This window comes from Stenella coeruleoalba (genome assembly GCF_951394435.1).
Source record: "Stenella coeruleoalba genome assembly, chromosome: X".
NCBI classification, from domain to species: Eukaryota; Metazoa; Chordata; class Mammalia; order Artiodactyla; family Delphinidae; genus Stenella; species Stenella coeruleoalba.
In genome coordinates, this window is record NC_137152.1 from 97,067,493 (window position 1) to 97,087,429 (window position 19,937).

A 19,937-nucleotide genomic window follows, 5' to 3' on the forward strand; every position below is an offset into this window, starting at 1 on the left:
GTTTGGTTCTTTCTTCCTTCCTTCCTTCCATTTATTTATCTAGCTGTGCTGGGTCTTGGTTACGGCATGTGGGCTCTTAGTTGCAGCATGTGGGATCTAGTTCCCTGACCAGGGATCGAACCTGGGCCCCCTGCATTGGGAGCGTGGAGTCTTAACCACTGGACCACCAGGGAAATCCCCAGGTTTGGTTATTTCTGAGCCCTCTCTCCTTGGCTTGCAGATGGCTATCTTTAACTGTGTTCTCACATGGTCATTCCTCTGTGTCCATGTGCCCCTGTTGTTTCTTTTTGTATCCAAATTTCCTCTTCTCATAAGGATACTGCTCAATGGTAAGTAGACTTATCATGGTGATCATTTTGAAATGTATATAAATATTGAATCACTATGTTGTATACCAGCGACTAACATAGTGTTGTAGGTCAATTATACTTCAAAAACAAACAAATTCCTAGAAAAAGAGATCAGATTTGTGGTTACCAGAGTTGGGGGGGAGGGAGAGTTGGGTGAAAGTAGTCTAAAGCTACTGGAAAAAACACATACAATGTAAGAGCTGTGAGCTGAGTCTATTCCGTGTCTTACTGAGGACTGTAGCCCAGGAGATAGCCCCTCAGATAACTCTGAGAAACAGTTCCGAAGAGGTAGGGGAAGAGCCAGCATATATAGTGCAGTCAAGATCTCGGTAAAGGTTTACTGCTCATGAGGATCAAATATCTCAGTCAATGATTTTAGTACTTTTCTAAGTATGGGAAGGTGCGAGCATATGGTGTCATTGAAATTCTTCCTTACATATGCATTTTAACTATCCAGGGGCTCATATATCCAAAACACACAATGCTTCATCCTGAATTCCTTTCAGGGTGCCCTTGTAGGTCAGTGACTGCAGTGGCCAATGACTTGATCCTTGTAGAACTGGAATGGCAGGCCACATTCTCTGTTTACAGTATAAACTTCCAGTTATAAGATAAATAAGTACTAGGGATGTAATGTACAACATGATAAATATAATTAGCACTGCTGTGTGTTATATATGAAAGTTGTTAAGAGAGTGAATCCTAAGAGTTCTCATCACAAGGAAAACATTTTTTTCTATTTCTTTAAGTTTGTATCTATATGAGATGATGGATGTTCACTAAACTTATTGTGGTAATCATTTCATGATGTATGTAAGTCACATCATTATGCTGTATACCTTAAACTTACACAGTGCTGTATATCATTTATATCTCAATAATACTGGAAGAAAAAAAATTAGGACACCACTCAGATTAGATTAGGGCCCACCCTAACAGTCTTGTTTTAATTTAGTCACCTTTTTTTTTTTTTTTTTTTTTTTTGCGGTACACGGGCCTCTCACTGTTGTGACCTCTCCCGTTGGGGAGCACAGGCTCTGGACGCACAGGCTCAGCGGCCATGGCTCATGGGCCTAGCTGCTCCGCGGCATGTGGGATCTTCCCGGACCGGGGCACAAACCCGTGTCCCCTGCATCAGCAGGCAGACTCTCAACCACTGCACCACCAGGGAAGCCCAGTCACCTTTTTTTTTTTTAAGTTTTAATTCTTTTTTGAATTTTATTTTATTTTATTTTTATACAGCAGGTTCTTATTAGTTATCTATTTTATACATATTAGTGTATATATGTCAATCCCAGTCCCCCAATTCATCCCACTGAGTTTTAATTTTTTTTACAGTAGGTCCTTGTTGGTTATCTGTTTTATTTTATTTTATTATTTAAAAAATAATTTATTATTTATTTTTGGTTGCATTGGGTCTTTGTTGCTGTGTGCAGGCTTTCTCTTGTTGCGACGAGCAGGGGCTACTTTTCGTTGCGGTACGCAGGCTTCTCATTGCAGTGGCTTCTCTTGTTGCAGAGGATGGGCTCTAGGCACACGGGCTTCAGCAGCTGTGGCTCGCAGGCTCTAGAGCGCAGGCTCAGTAGTTGTGGCACACGGGCCTAGTTGCTCCGTGACATGTGGGATCTTCCTGGACCAGGGCTCGAACCCGTGTCTCCTGTATTGGCAGGCGGATTCTTAACCACTGCACCACCAGGGAAGCCCTCCATGGTTATCTATTTTAAATATAGCAGTGTGCATAGGTCAATCCCAAACTCCCAATCAATCTTAAAAAAAATTTTATTGGCATATAGTTGACTTACAATGTTGTGTTTGTTTCTGCTGTACAGAAAAGTGAATCGGTTATACATATACATATATCCATTCTTTTTTAGATTCTTTTCCCATATAGGTCATTACAGAGTATTTTTAAAATATTTATTTATTTATTTATTTGGCTGTGCCGGGTCTTAGTTGTGGCATGCGGGATCTAGTTCCCTGACCAAGAATCGAACCCCAGCCCCCTGCATTGGGAGCATGGAGTCTTAACCACTGGACCACCAGGGAAGTCCTGGTCATTATGGAGTATTGAGTAGAGTTTCCTGTGCTATACAGTAGGTCCTTATTAGTTATCTATTTTATATATAGTAGTGTGTAAATCTCCCAATTTAGTCCTCCCCCTTAGTCAACTCTTTAAAGGCACTATCTCCCAATATAGTCATATCCTGACGTACTGGCGGTTTCAACATATGACTTTTGGGAGGGAAACAATTCTGCCTATATAACAGGTCTCCACAGTAAATTTGAATTGGCAGAAGAAAGAATTAATAAACTTGAAGATATATTCATAGAGATTATGCAATCCAAAGAATAGAGAGAAAAAAGAATGAAGAGCCTCAGAGAAATATGGAACACCATTATGCACACCAACATATACGTAGCAGAAGTACCAGAAAGAGAGGAGTGGGAGAAAGGAGGGAAAAAAAGATATTTGAAGAAATAATGGCTAAAAACTTTCCTGAATTTATTGAAAAACAATCTACCCATCTAGGAAGCTCAATGGACGCCAAGTAAAACAAATGCAAGAAGATCCATAAACAGACACATCATAATAAAAATGCTGAAATATAAAGACAAGGAACAAATCTCGAAAGCAGCAAAAGAAAAATGACTCATCATTTACAAGGGAATCCCAATAGGATTAAAAGCTGACTTTTCATCAGAAACAGTGGAGGCCAGAAGAAAGTAGGACAATGTATTCAAAGTGCTCAAAGAAAAATAAAAAGACAGTCAACTAAGAATCCTGTATTGAGCAAAGCTATCTTTCAAAAATGAAGGTGGGGCTTCCCTGGTGGCGTAGTGGTTGAGAGTCCGCCTGCCGATGCAGGGGACATGGGTTCGTGCCCTGGTCTGGGAGAATCCCACATGCCGCGGAGCGGCTGGGCCCGTGAGCCATGGCCGCAGAGCCTGCGCATCTGGAGCCTGTGCTCCGCAACGGGAGAGGCCACAACAGGGAGAGGCCCGCGTACCACAAAAAAAAAAAAAAAAAAAAGAAGAAGGTGAAATAAAGACATTCCCAGGTATATAAAAACTGAGAGACTTCATTGCTAGTAGACCTACCTTACAAGAAATAGGAAGTTGTTTAGGCTGATATCAAGTGACCCCAGATATTAGTTCAAATCCATACAAAAAACCCCAAAGAACAAAGGTAAAGGTAATTGTTGGAGGAGGTCATCAAGATGTGATCGTTGGTTGACCCGAAAGCTGGACCCAGGCAATTAGAGGCTCCTTATCCCCACTACCTGAGTCAGTGGAATATGTATTCTACCCACCATTCCCACACTAGGTGCCATTTCAAGAATGTAGCCTTGAGAGAGTAATGCTGAATTGTTGAGACCACCTGGACTGAATATGTGACTGAACCCTGTTAAGGCCTCTATGTAAACTTTTAAGATTCTGATGGGTGGATGCAGAGATTTACTTAGCTTGCAACCACCCAAGACACGCCTCCTATGTAAGTTCCCTTGCTTATTAAAACTGCCACCTACAAATCTGGAGTGGTCTGCCTCTTTCATTGGTATCTCCTTACCCTCCATGTAAGGGGGCCAATTTCAGATTTCACCTGGGGAACTCCTGAGGTTACAAACCAACAGTAGTTGTATAATTATTAAAGACAATATAAATGCATATTTCTTCTCCTTTCTTCTCTTAACCAGTTTATATATTAACTGTAGAAAATGATATGTCTATAGTGTATTGTTGGGCCTATAACATAGAAATGTAATATATTTTCCAATAGTAGCACAAAGGAGGTGGGTGGAACAAAGATGTATTGGGCTAAGGAAAAATGATAAAAAGAAGGTTAATATAACAGAAGGTATAAATATATACTTGTTCTCCTTTCTTTTCTTAGCTCCTGTAAAAGTCATAAAATTATATAAAGTAATATAATAATGTATTATTAGTTTGTAACATTTATAGATGTAATATGTGTAACAGTAATATCACAAAAAGGGGCAAAAGGGTATAGAAGTATATAGGAATGTTTTATATCTCACTGGAAATAAATTAGTATAAATTAGTATAAATCTGAGGTTTTTTTTATAAAGGATATATATATATATTTTTTGCGGTACGTGGGCCTCTCACTGTTGTGGCCTCTCCCGTTGCGAAGCACAGGCCTAGCCACTCCGCGGCATGTGGGATCTTCCAGGACTGGGGCACGAACCGGTGTCCCCTGCATCGGCAGGCGGACTCCCAACCACTGCGCCACCAGGGAAGCCCTAATTAATTAATTTTATTTTTGGCTGCATCGGGTCTTCGTTGCTGTGCGCGGGCTTTCTCTAGTTGTGGTGAGCAGGGGCTACTCTTTGTTGTGGTGAGCGGGCTTCTCACTGCAGTGGCTTCTCTTGTTGTGGAGCATAGGCTTTAGGCGCATGGGTGTCAGTAGTTGTGGCACGTGGGCTCAGTAGTTGTGGCACGCACTCTAGAGCCTGTGCTCCACAACAAGAGAAGCCACTGCAATGAGAAGCCGAAGCATGGCAGTGAAGTAGCCCCTGCTTGCTGCAACTAGAGAAAGCCCGTGCGCAGCAATGAAGACCCAGCACAGCCAAAAAGAAAAAAGACATGAATGGTAAACCCTAGAGCTGCCATTAGGGAAATAATTCCAAAAATGTGAAAAAATCATTAAAGAAGTTAAAATGCTATATTAGAAAAATATTCACTTAATGCAAAAGAAAGCAGTAAAGTTGGAACAGAGGAACATAAATGAAAAAAAGTAAAATACAAACATACATTCAACTCTATCAACAGTAACAGTAAATGTGAATGGATTAAACAACGCAAAAGATAAAGTTTGTCACACTGGGTAAAAAAACAAGATCCAACTGTTATTGTCTACAGGAGACACACCTTTTTTTTGGGGGGGGGGGGGCTGTGCCATCTTAGTTCCCTGACCGGGGGTTGAACCTGTGCCCCTTGCAGTGGAAGCAAGGAGTCCTAACCACTGGACTGCCAGGGAATTCCCGGGAGACACACTTTAGATTCAAAGATATAAATAGGCTGAAAAAGATATATCATGTAAACAGCAACCACAAGAGAGCTGAAATGGCTATACTAATATCAGACATAATAGACTGTAAAACAAAAAAGTGTTACTACAGATAAAGAGGGACATTCTATAATGATAAAGGGCTCAATCCATCAAGAAGATATAACAATTATAAAATATATGCACTTAGTAAAGGAGCACCAATATACATGAGGGAAAAACTGACAGGAATGTAGGGAGAGATGGACAATTCAATAATTTTTGAGACTTCAATACCCCATTTTCAATAATGGATAGAATAAGTAGGCAGAAGATCAACACAGAAATAGAAAAATCTAACAACACTATAAACCAAATAGATCTAAGAGACACATCCCACTCTTAGAACCCTCCACCCAACAAGAGAATGTACATTCTTCTCAAGTGTACATGGGACATTCTCTAGAATGGACCAAATGATAGGCCATAAAACAAACCTCAATAAATTTAAAAGGATAGAAAGAATACAAAGTATGTTCTCTAGCTACAGTGGAATGAAATTAGAAATCAATAACAGAAGAAAAACTGGAAAATTTATAAATATATGGAAATTAAACAACATACTCTAAAACAATCAATGAATCAAAGAAGTCAAATGGAAAATTAGAAAGTACTTTGAGATGAATGAAATGAAGACACAACATACCAAAACTTATGAGATGCAGCAAAAGCAGTGCTTAGTGGGAAATTTATAGCTTTAAATCTGTAGATTAAAAAAAGAAAAATCTCAAATTAATCACCTAACTTTCTACTTTAACACACTGGAAAAGTGTCTTTTCCAACTAAACCTAAAGCAAGCAGAAGGAAGGGAATAATTAAGATTAGAGGGGAAATTAATGAAAGAGAGAACAGAAAAATAGAGAAAAATCAATGAAACCAGAGCTGGTTCTTTGAAAAGATCAATAAAATTGGTAAACTTTTAGCTAGATTGACTAAATAAATAAATAGCAAAAGAGAGAGGACTCAAATTACTAGAATCAGAAATGAATAGGGAAGTCCCTGGCTGTCCAGTGGTTAGAACTCGGCACTTTCACTGCAGGGCCTGGGTTCAGTCCCTGATCGGGGAACTAAGATCCCACAAGCTGTGCGGCGCGGCCAAAAAAATAAAAAAAATAAAAGAGGGGACATTACTGATGATCTTATAAAGATGAAAAGGATTATAAATGAATACCATGAATAACTGTAAAAGAAATTAAAGATTAAAATGAATGGAAAAACATCCTGTGTTCACTGATTAGAAGATTAACATTAATTTTTTTAGTTACTTTATTTATTTTGGCCACGTCGCCATGAGGCTTGCAGGGTATTAATTCCCTGACCAGGGATTGAACCCAGACCCTCAGCAGTGAAAGTGTGGAGTCTTAACCACCGGACTGCCAGGGAATTCACGATATTAATTAATATTATTTAGATGGCAGTGCTTCCTAAGTTGATCTACAGATTCAATGCAATCTCTATCAAAATTCCAGCTGATTTATTTGTGGAAATTGACAAGCTGACTCAAACATTCATAAGGAATTCATAAGGAATTGCAGGAGATCCAGGATATCCAAAACAATAGGAGGGCTCACACTTCCTGTTTTCAAAACTTTCTACAAAACAACAGTAATCAAGACCTTGTGGTACTGGCATAAAAATAGATATATAGATAAATGGAATAGAATTGAGAGTCCAGAAACAAGCCCATCTGTCTATGGTCAACTGATAATTTTACAAGACTGCCAAGAACATTCAATGGTCTTTTCAACAAATGGTGCTAGGTCACTTGATAGCCACAGGCCAAAGAATGAAACCAAACCCTTATCTCATGCCATATACAAAAATTAACTCAAATTGTATCAAAAACCTAAAAGTAAGAGCTAAAACTATAAAACTCTTGGAAACATAGGGGTAAATCTCTATGACTTCAGATTTATTTATCAGATTTATGTATTCTCAGATGTGATGCCAAAGTATGAATAACAAAAGAAAAATGGTTAAATTGTACTTCATCAAAATTAAAACCTTTTGTGCTTCAAAGAATACCAACAAGAAAGTAAAAAGACAACCCACAGGTTGGGAGACAATATTTGCAAATTATATATCTGATATGGGCCTGGTATCCAGAATATATAAAGAACTCTTACAACTGAACAACCCAAAGTCAAAGAAACCAATTAAAAAATGGATAAAGGACTTGAATAGACATTTCTCCAAAGATGACATACAGATGGCTAACAAGCACATGTAAAGATGGTCGGCATTAGTCATTAGGGAGGTACAAATCCAAGCCATGATGAGATACCACTTCACAGCTACTAGGATTGCTATTAAAAAAAAAAAAGGAAGTAAGTGCTGGTGATGTGGAGAAATTGGAGCCCTCTTACATTGCTGGCAGGAATATAAAATGGCACAGCTGCTGTGGAAAACAGTTTGCCAGTTCTTCAAAAAGTTAAAGATAGCATTACCAGGGACTTCCCTGGTGGCACAGTGGCTAAGAATCTGCCTGCCAATGCAGGGGACACGGGTTCAATCCCTCGCCTGGGAGGATCCCCCATACTGCGGAGCAACTAAGCCTGTGCGCCACAACTACTGAGCCTGTGCTCTAGAGCCCGTGAGACACAACTACTGAGCCCACGCGCCTAGAGCTCGTGCTCCGCAACAAGAGAAGCCACCGCAATGAGAAGCCCGTGCACCGCAATGAAGAATAGCCTTTGCTCACCACAAGTAGAGAAAGCCCATGCACAGCAAGGAAGAACAAACGCGGCCAAAAAAAAAAAAGATAGCATTACCATATGACCCAGCAATTCTACTCCTAGGTGAATACTCAAAAGAATTGAAAAACAGGTACTCAGAGATATGTACACATTTTCAGAGTAGCCCTATTCACAATTGCCAAAAGGTGGAAAATAAAAAATGTCCATCAACAGATGAATGGATAATAAATTGTGGTATATACATACAATGGAATATTATTCAGCCTCAAAAAGGAAGTTCTGATACATACTACAATGTGAATGAACCTTGAAAACATTATGTTAAGTGAAAGCCAGACACAAAAGACTACATATTATATGATTCTATTTATATGAAGTATCTAGAATAGCTAAATCCACAGAAACGGAATGCATATTGGCGGTTGCCAGGAGATGCTGGGAGGAGAGAATGAGGATCATTTGCTTAATGGGTATGAGGCTTTCTTCTGGGGTGATGAAAATGTTTTGGAATTATATAGAGGTAATGTCACCAAACTGTTCCTTTTAAACCGGTTAACTTCTTGTTATGTGAATTTCACTTCAGTTAAAAAAAATGTTTTAAAAAAGGTTAAACAGTTACCATATGACAGCATTTCCACTTCTAGGTATCTCCCCAAGAGAAATGAAGATGCACATCCACACAGAAATGTGTGTACATGAATGTATCATTACTCATAATAGCCAAAATGTGGAAACAACCTAAAGTCCATCAACTGATGAATGGGTAAACAAAATATAGTATAACCATAAAATGGAATATTATTCAGCCCCCTTAAGGAATGTATTGATATACTGTACAACACGGATGAACGTTGAGAGCACGCTCAGTGAAAGCAGGCAGTCACAAAAGGCCACATATTATATGATTCCATTGATATGAAATGTCCAGAAGAGGTGAATATGTAGAGACAGGAGATTACTGGTTGCCTGGGGGGATGGAGAGTGACTGCTAATGGGTATGCTTTTCTTTCTATTTTTTTTTATTAGCAAACTTTTTTAAATTTTAAAAAATTAGAAAAAATTTTATTGGAGTATAGTTGATTTACAATGTTGTGTCAGTTTCAGGTGTAGGGTATTGCTTTTCTTTTTGAAGTATTGAAAATTTTCTGAAATTAGATAGTGGTGATGGTTGCACAACCTTGGTGAATATACAAAAAGCCACTCAAATGCATATTTTAAAATGGTGAATTATATGATATGTGAATTATATCTCAATAAAGCTGTTACAAAGAAGAGTACATGGGAGAGAAACAAAAGACATTAAGTATACATTATTCTTGGTTGGGCGAGAGGGAAGGAGAGATAAATAGCTAAAGAGGAAGATCAATGGAAAAAAAGCAAGGGAGTGATTACCATAAAAATCAGCGTAGTGGTTACCTGTGTGTGTCATCTGGAGAATCTGGATAATGTGATGGGCTTCTTGAGTGTTGTCAGTTTTGTATTTCTTGACCTGGGTGGTGGTTATGCAAGGGGTTCCTATGTAACTACTTGTTATACTGCAAAGTTATGTTTTATGCACTTTTCTCTATGTGCCTCTCTCCATCTCACTAAGTGGTACCACTTTCCACCTGGTTGCTCAGGTCAAAAATCTTGGAGTCACCTTGACTCTTCTGTCTTACACCTCATATCTAACCTGTCAAGACAACTTGTCAGTTTTACCTTCAAACTACATTCAGAATCTGACCCCTTCTCACCACCACCTGGCTTGAGGCACTTACCATCTCTCACCTGGACAACCTTTTTTTTTTTTTCTGGCTGAGTTGGGTCTTCATTGCTCTGTGCTGGCTTTCTCTAGTTGTGGCGAGCAGGGGCTACTCTTCGTTGCAGTGCGCAGGATTCTCATTGCAGTGGCTTCTCTTGTTGTAGAGCATAGGCTCTAGGCACACGGGCTTCGATAGTTGCAGCATGCTGGCTCAGTAGTTGTGGCTCGTGGGCTCTAGCACGCAGGCTCAGTAGTTGTGGTGCACGGGCTTAGTTGCTCCGCGGCATGTGGGATCTTCCCGGACCCGGGCTCGAACCCACGTCCCCTGCATTGGCAGGCAGATTCTTACCCACTGCACCACCAGCAAAGTCCCAACAGCAGTAGCCTTCTAACTGATCTCTGTGCTTCATCCCTTGACCCTCCTGCCCTGGTTTATTTTCGACATAGCAACCAGTTTCTTTTTTTTCTCCTTTGATCTGAAGGTGTTTCTTAATGAGATATAATCACATACAATGAAATGCACATACATGTACAGTCCAGTGAGTTTGGACAAATGTAGACACCTGTGTAACAAATACCCCGGTTAAGATATAAAACATTTCCATTATCCCCCATAAGTTCCAGAAGGATCCTTTTTAAAGCCAGTGTTAGATCATGTTAGTCCTCTGCTCAGAACCTCCCAGTGACCCTCCATGTCACTGAGAATAAAAACTCAAGTTCGTACAATGGCTCATAAGGCTGTACACAGTCTGCCCTCGCCCCCGCCATTACCTTTCTTATCTAATCTTAGAGTTCTTTCCTCTTCCTTCAGTCTACTCTGTACGGGCTCCCAAAACAGATAATTACATTTCTTCCTCACTGTTCCTAGGACACGTCAGGCACTTTCCTGCCTCAGGGCCTTTGCACTTGGTGTTCTGTCTGGAATGCTCTTCTCCCAGATATCTGCTTCATTTAGGTCTCTGCTCAAATGTCACCTTATCAGAAGAGGCGCTCCCTGACCACCCTATATAAAATAACATGCCCCCCCACCCTGCACTCTCATCCCCTTACCTTGCTTCATTGTTCTTCATAGCACTTAGCTCAATCTATTATATATTATGCATGTATAATTCTGTTAGTCTCTCTCATGTAAGTTCTAGAGTGCAGGGACTTGAATGCTTTTGCTTTGGCTGTATCTCCAGTGCTTAACTCAATGCCTGGCATATAGTGGGTGCTCAAAAACTATTTATTAAATGAATGTCCACAGCCTCTGGTCTAGTCCAGTCTGCCATCATATCGCCTGGACTAGTGCATGAGCCTCCTAACTGATCTCTCTGGCTTGTGTCCAGTCTCCACAATCCATTTCCCACACTGCAGAATTATCTTTTTAAAATTCAGATCTGATCATCTCACTTTCTTTCTTAAAACCCTTTGATGGCATCCCTTTGCCCTTCTGATAAAGTCCAGAGTCCTTAACATGACTTGCAATGTGGCTGACTTGGCACTGACTACCATCTGTCTTTTGCCTCCAGCATCCTGGTCTGCTTTGAGTTCTTAGCTGAAGCCAGTCCCTCACTTCAGGTCCTTGGTGTATACTAACCCTCTGACTGTGATACTCTTCCTACCACCCCCCTTTCAGGTCTCAATTTGAGGGTCATCTCCTAGGGGAGCCTCCTCTGAGCTCTCAGACTAGGTTAGCGCCTTCAGAGTCCAGCTGCAACTCATCTCTGCTGGCATGCTTTCTTCCCCCCCCCATATTTATTTATTTTTTGCCACGCCACAAGGCTTGCGGGATCTCAGTTCCCCAGCTAGGGACTGAACTCGGGCCACGACAGTGGAAGCCCGGAGTCTTAACCACTAGGGAACTCCCTCCATGTTTAATTTTTTTTTAATTTGTAGGAATAACTATTTAGTTTTCACCTATGAAATGAAGTTGCACCATTTAATTAAACGTGATAAAAATATTTCTTTTAAAAACTTTAATCATAAACTTTGTAAACATGAAAAATACCTTGAGTACACCACTGATTTTTGCTAGTCATTGTCCTGTTTCCTTCCATGACACTTTTTAGAACACTGTCTTCCTTTGCGTTCCACCTCAGTGTAAGCTTCTCTTTCTCCATCTGCCTCTACAACTTCCTCTTTCCTGTTCTGCTGTTTTTTTGTCTCATCTCTTAAATGCTGTTTTCTGTGATGCTTTCTTTAGCCCTTTTCCCACTAGGCTTCTCATGTATCCCCACTGTACTTAATACATTCTGTTAAAGAATGTTATCACATTATATCAAGTGAGTTTGATTCTGAACTCTCCCAAAGTCTGGGATCGGCTTAATCCTGAGAGATCAACCCACTGCACTTTTGTTCTTGTACTCATCACACCTGCACTGTTTGATGTCCAGCTCCATGAGGTAAGGGGCTATGTCTATCTTGTTTGCTAATATCCTGTATGCCAGGCATGGTGCCTGACAGAGTTGCTCAAAGAATATCTTTAAATGGACTAATGAATATGAATATAGAAACTAACCCACAATTTATTCTTACATCTGTTTCCTGGGATCAGCCCAAATTCTAGTCAGATCAAGAAAAATTTACTAGTCATTTTCCCTAACTGGCCTCCCTCCCTTCCATCTCCCTGCCATCTATCCAATAGCCTGCAACCACAGTAACATTAAAAAAAAAAAGTCTGATTGTGTTCCCTTCCCCAAGTCTCTATCTCGTCATTACCAACGGAATATAGTCAAAGCTCCTCGGCTTGGGTTCAAGGCTTTGGCCCTGATCTCCTTTTTCAAACCTCTGTGGGTTTATTTATTAAGTGCTTATTATATGCCAAGCACTGGCCTGGTCACTGAGGAGTTCACAAACTAGTTGGGAACACAGGTACATAGATTAACTTTAATAGGGCGTGATCAGCTCTATTACAGGGTCTGAGAGCACAGTTTCAGACAATGGATCATAAAATGTTAGATTTTTGCCCTCTGCAGGTTCACAAGTTCAGTGTAGAACTGCATGTCCAAAACGGTGGCTACCAGCCACATTTCAAGTGCTGAACAGCCACACGAAGCTAGTGTAGTGGCTGTCATACTGGACCACGGAGCATAGGCCATTTCAGTCATCCATGGCAGGGGGTTACCTAAAGGTGCTTTAAGGAGAGCAAGGAGCATCTCCCATACGCACAGGCTGTGGGGCTATAGCTACCAGTCTCCCGACCCAATTCTCCCACTCCCACTGCTGCCCTCAACCCCCAACAGACACACCTTGGCTGGGGTGTATTTTGTTTTGTTTTGTTTTTTGCGGTACGTGGGCCTCTCACTGCTGTGGCCTCTCCCGTTGCGGAGCACAGGCTCCGGACGCGCAGGCTCAGCGGCCATCGCTCACGGGCCCAGCCGCTCCGCGGCATGTGGGATCTTCCCCGACCGGGGCACAAACCCGCGTCCCCTGCATCGGCAGGCGGACTCTCAACCACTGCGCCACCAGGGAAGCCCGGCTGGGGTGTATTTTGAAGTAGTACGCGCTCCCAAGACGGATAATGTATGAAAGTACTTTTGTAAATTATTAAGTGATGCAAAAATGTGATATAATAAATAGGTCCAGTTCTTGCTTTCATCACAGCTTTGGTCACTTCAAGCAAATTCTAGCTCTTTTCTCGAACTTCTCCCATCCCCCAAATTTATGCTAAAGGGTTTTGAAAAGTATCTGTTACACACAGGCAGCATTTATACCAGGTAAAAATCCAGATTATACCTACCTTGGTGCTTTTACAAGCCATCCATCCAGCACCCTACTTCACCACCCGCCTTTTACTCTCACTTTCCCTAGAAAGGAAGGACACAAATTAAGATTTCCAAAACAAAAAAACATTTATTTTGAGATTTGAGAATAATGGGAAAATTAAGTAATGGGAATTGGACCCTCATCGGGATCTTCTGGGAAATCGGAAGCACCATCCTCTTCTGGAGCTCTGTGCTTCTCCAGTTTAGCAATCAATTCTTTCGCTGGATTGAAGACGCCATTGGTCTGCTGGTCACAGACATAGCAGCGCGGGGTGGTGCGGAAATGCTGCAGGGCACAGCTCTCGCAGAAATAATGCCTGCACTTGGTGACAACTGGGTTTTGGAAGGTCTGGCGACAGATGAAACACTTGAATGGTATTTCCTCCTCATCACTTCCCACTTCATAGTTTTCATCCTCATAGACACCATAGCGACCCTCATCAAGCTCACGTTCGATCTGCCACCCATGCTTGTAATCTGAACGGTCATGAAGGAATTTGCAGCTGTCTCCGAAGCCGCAAAAGCCAGTCTCCTTGTAGTCCTTACAAATGTCGGGCTGGTAATCCCAGCGCACGGTGGCACGCAGATGCTCGGGAGCTCGGATGGGGCCCTTCCTCACCATCCCGGAGGAAGCATTGCCCATAGACGTATCCTTAGGCTTCATGTATTTCTGATAATTATTGATTCCCCGATAGATCTTGTCATCTTCCTTGCCCTTCAGCTCCTCCTGGATCTTCTGGCTGCGCTCAAAGATGGCTTGCGCGTCACGTTCCTTCTCTGTGTCTAGTTCGTAGACAGCAGTCGCCCCCATATCTTCTGGCCCCACGGGTTTCGCCGAGCGAGTGGACTTATACACCACGCCGAGGCTCTCGGGCTCGTTCTCCCCCTCCCCCTCTCCGCTACTCAGGTCGCCGTAAGCCGCATTCTGTTTACCACTGCCACGGGTTTTCTGTATCATCGGATTGTGGGTCGCCCGCTTCTTTTCCGGGCGGATCACAGTGTTGCCTTCGTCACTGCTGCTGCTGTCTCCGGACTCTCGTTTGCAGACCGGGCGCTTTCTGCGGCCTGCAGCCCCTTTTCGCACAGGCTTTTTGAAAAAAAAGGTGCACACCTGGTCTGTCGTCTTTCCTGGAGAAAGTTGCTCTGCCATTTTAAGAGTTTCGAGCTCCGAAACGGCTGTGGCCTGCTGGGTGGCGCGGAGCTGCTTCACGTCACTGCACGTCTTGCACTTGACCGCGAGTCGGTGCAAAATCCGCTGCGGAACGATGACTGTGGGAGCAAGAGTGTGCGAGAGCGCAGGCGCGCGCCACGCTTGGGCCCTGCCGCGTTCCGTAGCTTCCTCCGCGTACATGACTCCGCCCCGCTCGTTCGCTGCCGCGGAAGTTACGGGAAAGGGATTGAAGCCGGGTCACCTTTAAGGAGCGTGGAAGGAAGTGTTTGGCCTTGGTAACGGTGTCGCGATGTGGTTCGAGATTCTCCCCGGGATCGCCGTCATGGCCGTGTGCTTATTCATCCCGGGAATGGCCACTGCACGCATCCACAGGTTCACTAACGGGGGCAAGGTAAGGCGGCTTCTCCGGCCCGGCGGCTGACTCCACCGGCTGGCGTTACGAAATGGGCGGTGGGGTCGGGAACCCATTAGAACCCGGAGCCTCTCTCCGAGATGGGGAATACCGAGATCGGCCCTTTTTCTTTTTATTGCCTAAAAGCAGAGGCTTGTGGAACGAAGCCGACGGGAACCGTATTCTACTTTAGCAAGAAACAGCTGGCTGCTAGGTGAAGCGTGGGCAGGAGGGCGGAGTAGAGTTTTGGGGGCTGGAAAGATAGGAGATTGAAAGAGGTAGGTCCAAACTGCTAGGCAGAGGAGAGAGGCGTCGATTAGTCTTGGCCCCACTCCCTCTGACCTCTGGTCTCCTTTCTTGCTGGATTTTGGGTTTAATTTCTCGCATCCATATCTTGGTATCTTCATGTTTTTCACTTTTTTCTAGCCTTTGTTTTGTTTTTGGCTGCGCCGCGCGGCTTTCGGGATCTCAGTTCCCCGACCAGGGGTTGAACCCCGCTCGGGCAGTGAAAGTGCCCAGTCCGAACCACTGGACCTCCAGGAAATTCCCCTTAATTAGGTTTTTTTTACCTTGACATTTTTTTATCCTCCCACTTTCTCTTGCAAGCCTTTAGGAACTTAGGTCATGCTCCTGTTTTTCACATTAGGATTTGTGATTTTCCTCTCTAATTAGTCCTTCACATTATCTCAGAGTATAAATGTACTTACTTTCTGGTTTTGTGATTGTCTTTCACTTGTGATCTACCACTGTCGTTTCTTCTCACTAGGGTCCCCAAAGGGAACAAGTAGTCATGACTTTAAAAAAAAAAAAGAAAGGAGGAAAGAAAAAAAATGATGCTGGTTAAAATAGAAAGTGTAAGAACTCATGGTTACCATCTTAGCTCTAAAGTTTAGTGGTCCGATTTTATTTAGGATTCTGGTCTTATATTGTTAATTTAGTTTTTATATCAGTGATTCCATTTTTCTGGAATGTCACTTATAAATATCCCTCTATTGGGTCACTCATCTTTGTAAACTACAATAACAATTTCTTTTAATTGTAGGAAAAAAGGGTTGCCCATTATTCATATCAGTGGAATTTGATGGAAAGAGATAGGCGCATCTCTGGAGTTAATCGTTACTATGTATCAAAGGTAAGATGGCTCTGACGCTAGCCCATCTGTCAGGGTTGAGGTGCATTCTGGTTAATGTTTTGCCAAAGGTCTTACAGCAGACTGGGAAAATGCAAACTAAAATAGCACTGTCTTTTACATATTTAATGATCCTTTGCATTTCTTATTATGTGGATCATCTGCCTATATCCTTTCTTGTTCTGTTGTCTTTTTCTTTTTGATTTATAGGGCTTCTTATATATATATTACAGATATTAATCTTTTGTCTCTTTTATATGTGGCAAATATTTTTCTCAGTCTGCTGTCTTTTTTACTTTATGGTGGCTTTCATCAGATAGTTTTTTTTTTAACGTCTTTATTGGAGTATAATTGCTTTACAATGGTGTGTTAGTTTCTGCTTTATAACAAAGTGAATCAGTTATACATATGTTCCCATGTCTCTTCCCTCTTGCATCTCCCTCCCTCCCACCCTCCCTATCCCACCCCTCTAGGTGGTCACAAAGCACCGAGCTGATCAGATAGTTTTTAATCTTGATGTTCAGTTTATCATATTTTTATCGTTCTGGATTTTGGGTTTTATATCTTGTTTACAAATGACTTTTGTACCCAAGATTCTAAAAATATCTTTCTACAGTTTCTCCAAATACCATTAAAGTCTTTTTTACATTTAGTGCTCTGACCTGTCTACAGGTCATTTTGGGGTATAATGTGAAGCAAGGATTTAACTTTAGTTTTCTCCAAGAAACAGCCAGTTGTCACAGTTATCTACATATGGAAAAGTCCATTTTTTATTTGAAATACCACTCTAGTAAACTAAATTTCCATATACACATGGGTCTGTTTCATGAATGCACTCTTCTATACTCCATTGGTTTGCCAGTTCCTGCACCAGTACATTAAAGAATTACTATAATTTTTTATTTGATTGAATCATATGAAACTGCTGTTTTTGTGGGTCAAAAATGGCCAAGCAGGGCTTCCCTGGTGGTGCAGTGGTTGGGAGTCCGCCTGCCGATGCAGGGGTCGCGGGTTCGTGCCCCGGTCCAGGAGGATCCCACGTGCCGCGGAGCGGCTGGGCCCGTGGGCCGTGGCTGCTGGGCCTGCGCGTCCGGAGCCTGTGCTCTGCAATGGGAGGGGCCACAGCGGTGAGAGGCCCGCGTACCGCAAACAAACAAACAAACAAACAAAAAATGGCCAAGCAGTAGCATTTTCATATGGTTCAACTTAATAGTATGTTCTTATATATTGTAGGAGTTCATCCTCATTATTCTTGTAAAAATTTTACTATTTTATACTTTCTCCTTGCTGATTCACCCTTCACAGCAAATCTAGGTAAATATTAATTCCATTTTATAGATTAGAAAACAGAAGGTCAGAGTGATTAAATTATAGTATAAGGACTCAACCTATGTGATCTGCCTCTCAGTATAGTGCTATTTGAGAATCTAATCTGATGAACATGATGATAGATATCTACTCATCTAGAGTGGTATTTCTCAAAGTATGGTTCAAGAATAACCAAAAAAAGGGGGAGTGGGGGAGGAATTCCTTGGCTGTCCAGTGGTTAGGACTCTGAGCTTCCACTGCAAGGGGCAGGGACACGGGGCACGGGTTCGATCCCTGGTTAGGGAACTCAGATCCTGCAAGCCGCACAGCCAAAAAAAAAGAAAAAAAAAGTATGCCATCAGGATCACCTGGCATGTGAGATAAAATACAGATTCCTAGGACCCTGACTGGACCAAATGAATTAGGATTTTTACAAGGTGGCTCCTAGGACTATGCAATTTTAATTTCTCTCAAGGTGATTCTTCCTTCAATTGAAACGGAATACGTGGAATGTGTTATTTTAACACCTGGAAGAAATGTCATCACTGATTACTCTTTTACTTTGTTGTTTCTGAAGTATTTGGTTGTGAACTGAGTAAGATAGAGTGGTCTTCTGAATAGTGTCATGCTTACAGGGCAAGAGTTCTGGAGTTGGGGGTCCCTGAACTTGAATTCTGGCTCTACTGCTTCCTTACTGACTTAAACGAGGGACTTTAAATCTCTCTGAGCCTCCATTTTTTTCACCTGTAAAAAAGTAGAATGGGGCTAATAATATCTTTCCTGATGTTGGCTGTTATTTTATAAAATGGATTTACCTTACTGTCCTCTGACGCTGAGGGTGCTTTGTAGAAGGATCCAGGTGGTAAATAGTTGCTTTACTTTAGTCTTGATTGCAAGTGGAAGGGGGGGTTGTCTTTTCATATAAAGTGGTATGTTTGCTACTGTCAGAAAATGAAAATTAGGAGCCATTATAGGTTATAGGAATCATTGTAGGTTATAGTACATGTACATCTTTGACAGGAACAGAATTCTCACATCATCCTTTTTAAACTGTTTTTCAGGGTTTGGAGAACATTGATTAAGGAAGCATTTTCCTGATTGATGAAAAATAACTCAGTTACGCTTGTCTACCCCTGCTAGACGGTTATGCAGTGTATTGTGTAGCATGCAGTGTATTTTGTAGTGTGTAATAAAAATAAAACAAAAAAGTAAAATCAGAGGTTTTCTTTACTTTTTAGAATGGTACTACACAAGATCAAGCAGTCTACCCAATGTAGCCTTATCACTTTAAAAAAACTAAAGGCAACTGAGGCTTGTAAAATTAGAGACATAATGTACACCAAGTGCCGATCACTGTGCCTGGTGCCTAATGTGTCACAAATGGTAGTTCCTGCTATTGTAATATTACTGAAAACCATTGTTTCTTCAGAGATTGCTAGGAGAACACAGAAAAAGTAGTACTTTGTTTTTTTTCTAGTTCCTTTTCTGGGTGAATACTATGTGCTTAAAATTCCAGACCGCACCTTCAACTTTCATGCACTCTGTATCCAGCACATAGTATTCACTTAAGTGTTGATTTTTATTTTAGATTGCTGTGTAGAGCAGAAACAACAGTGATTATGTTTATTAAAATGAGTGTACCAACCATTTGAAATAAAGAATTGCATGTTCAGATAAGATGAAGATCTGAAAGGGTGTAACTACTGTGAAGATGGTGATACTCCATGTGTACAGATCAACACCCCAGGTGACCACAGGACCTCTGGGTGAGAAAACTAAGTTATTTGTCATCCCCATCTTTTATTTAGTTTAACATTTGATCTGCTGGTGACCTTAAACACACCTGCACTGTATAGTTTCCATTGACCTCATCTTACAGGACAGGGCTTACAGAGGAAGGAGGTGGCAGTCCCACTTAGAGGAATACTGTATATTGTGCCACCCTGTGATGATGAAACTGTTTAAGGAAAGCTGTGGTCATGGTTACAAATTTAATACAACCTCTAGTCTTTATTTAGTGCTACACAGGGCTCATTTTGCTGACTGTTATGAGAACTATCTCTGGAAAGGAAGAGAGAGGGCAGGTAGTACAGATAGGAATACAGGAGACTTACTGACAACATTACTAAATTTGTCACTAAATCTATTGATTTTTAGGTCTGTTCTCTGTCCACTGTACCTCTAGGCAGGGCTCATCCACTAGAGGATTCATCCTTAGATGAATGTCAGGGCTGTATAGCGAGGGGCTACAAAGTGACAGAAAATCAGTTGGTCAGGTTTAGCATTAGCGTCCGAATTTTTCACTCCCTTTTTTGTGGCACTTGCTATGAAATTTAG

The 19,937-nt window shown here is 41.7% G+C and overlaps 2 protein-coding genes across 2 annotated transcripts; one reads left to right on the forward strand and one right to left on the reverse strand.

Annotated features, from left to right (window-relative positions):
* Positions 1-13,623: 13,623 nt before the first annotated feature.
* On the reverse strand, positions 13,624-14,945 carry RNF113A (ring finger protein 113A). Its single transcript, XM_079911546.1, has one exon. It carries the CDS (start codon positions 14,749-14,751, stop codon positions 13,720-13,722), a length of 1,032 nt encoding a protein of 343 aa, XP_079767672.1. The 5' UTR covers positions 14,752-14,945; the 3' UTR covers positions 13,624-13,719.
* Positions 14,946-14,957: 12 nt separating this feature from the next.
* On the forward strand, positions 14,958-19,201 carry NDUFA1 (NADH:ubiquinone oxidoreductase subunit A1). The gene is made up of 3 exons (XM_079911547.1): positions 14,958-15,163; positions 16,206-16,295; positions 18,662-19,201. Exons 1-3 carry the CDS (start codon positions 15,062-15,064, stop codon positions 18,680-18,682), a joined length of 213 nt encoding a protein of 70 aa, XP_079767673.1. The 5' UTR covers positions 14,958-15,061; the 3' UTR covers positions 18,683-19,201.
* Positions 19,202-19,937: the final 736 nt, after the last annotated feature.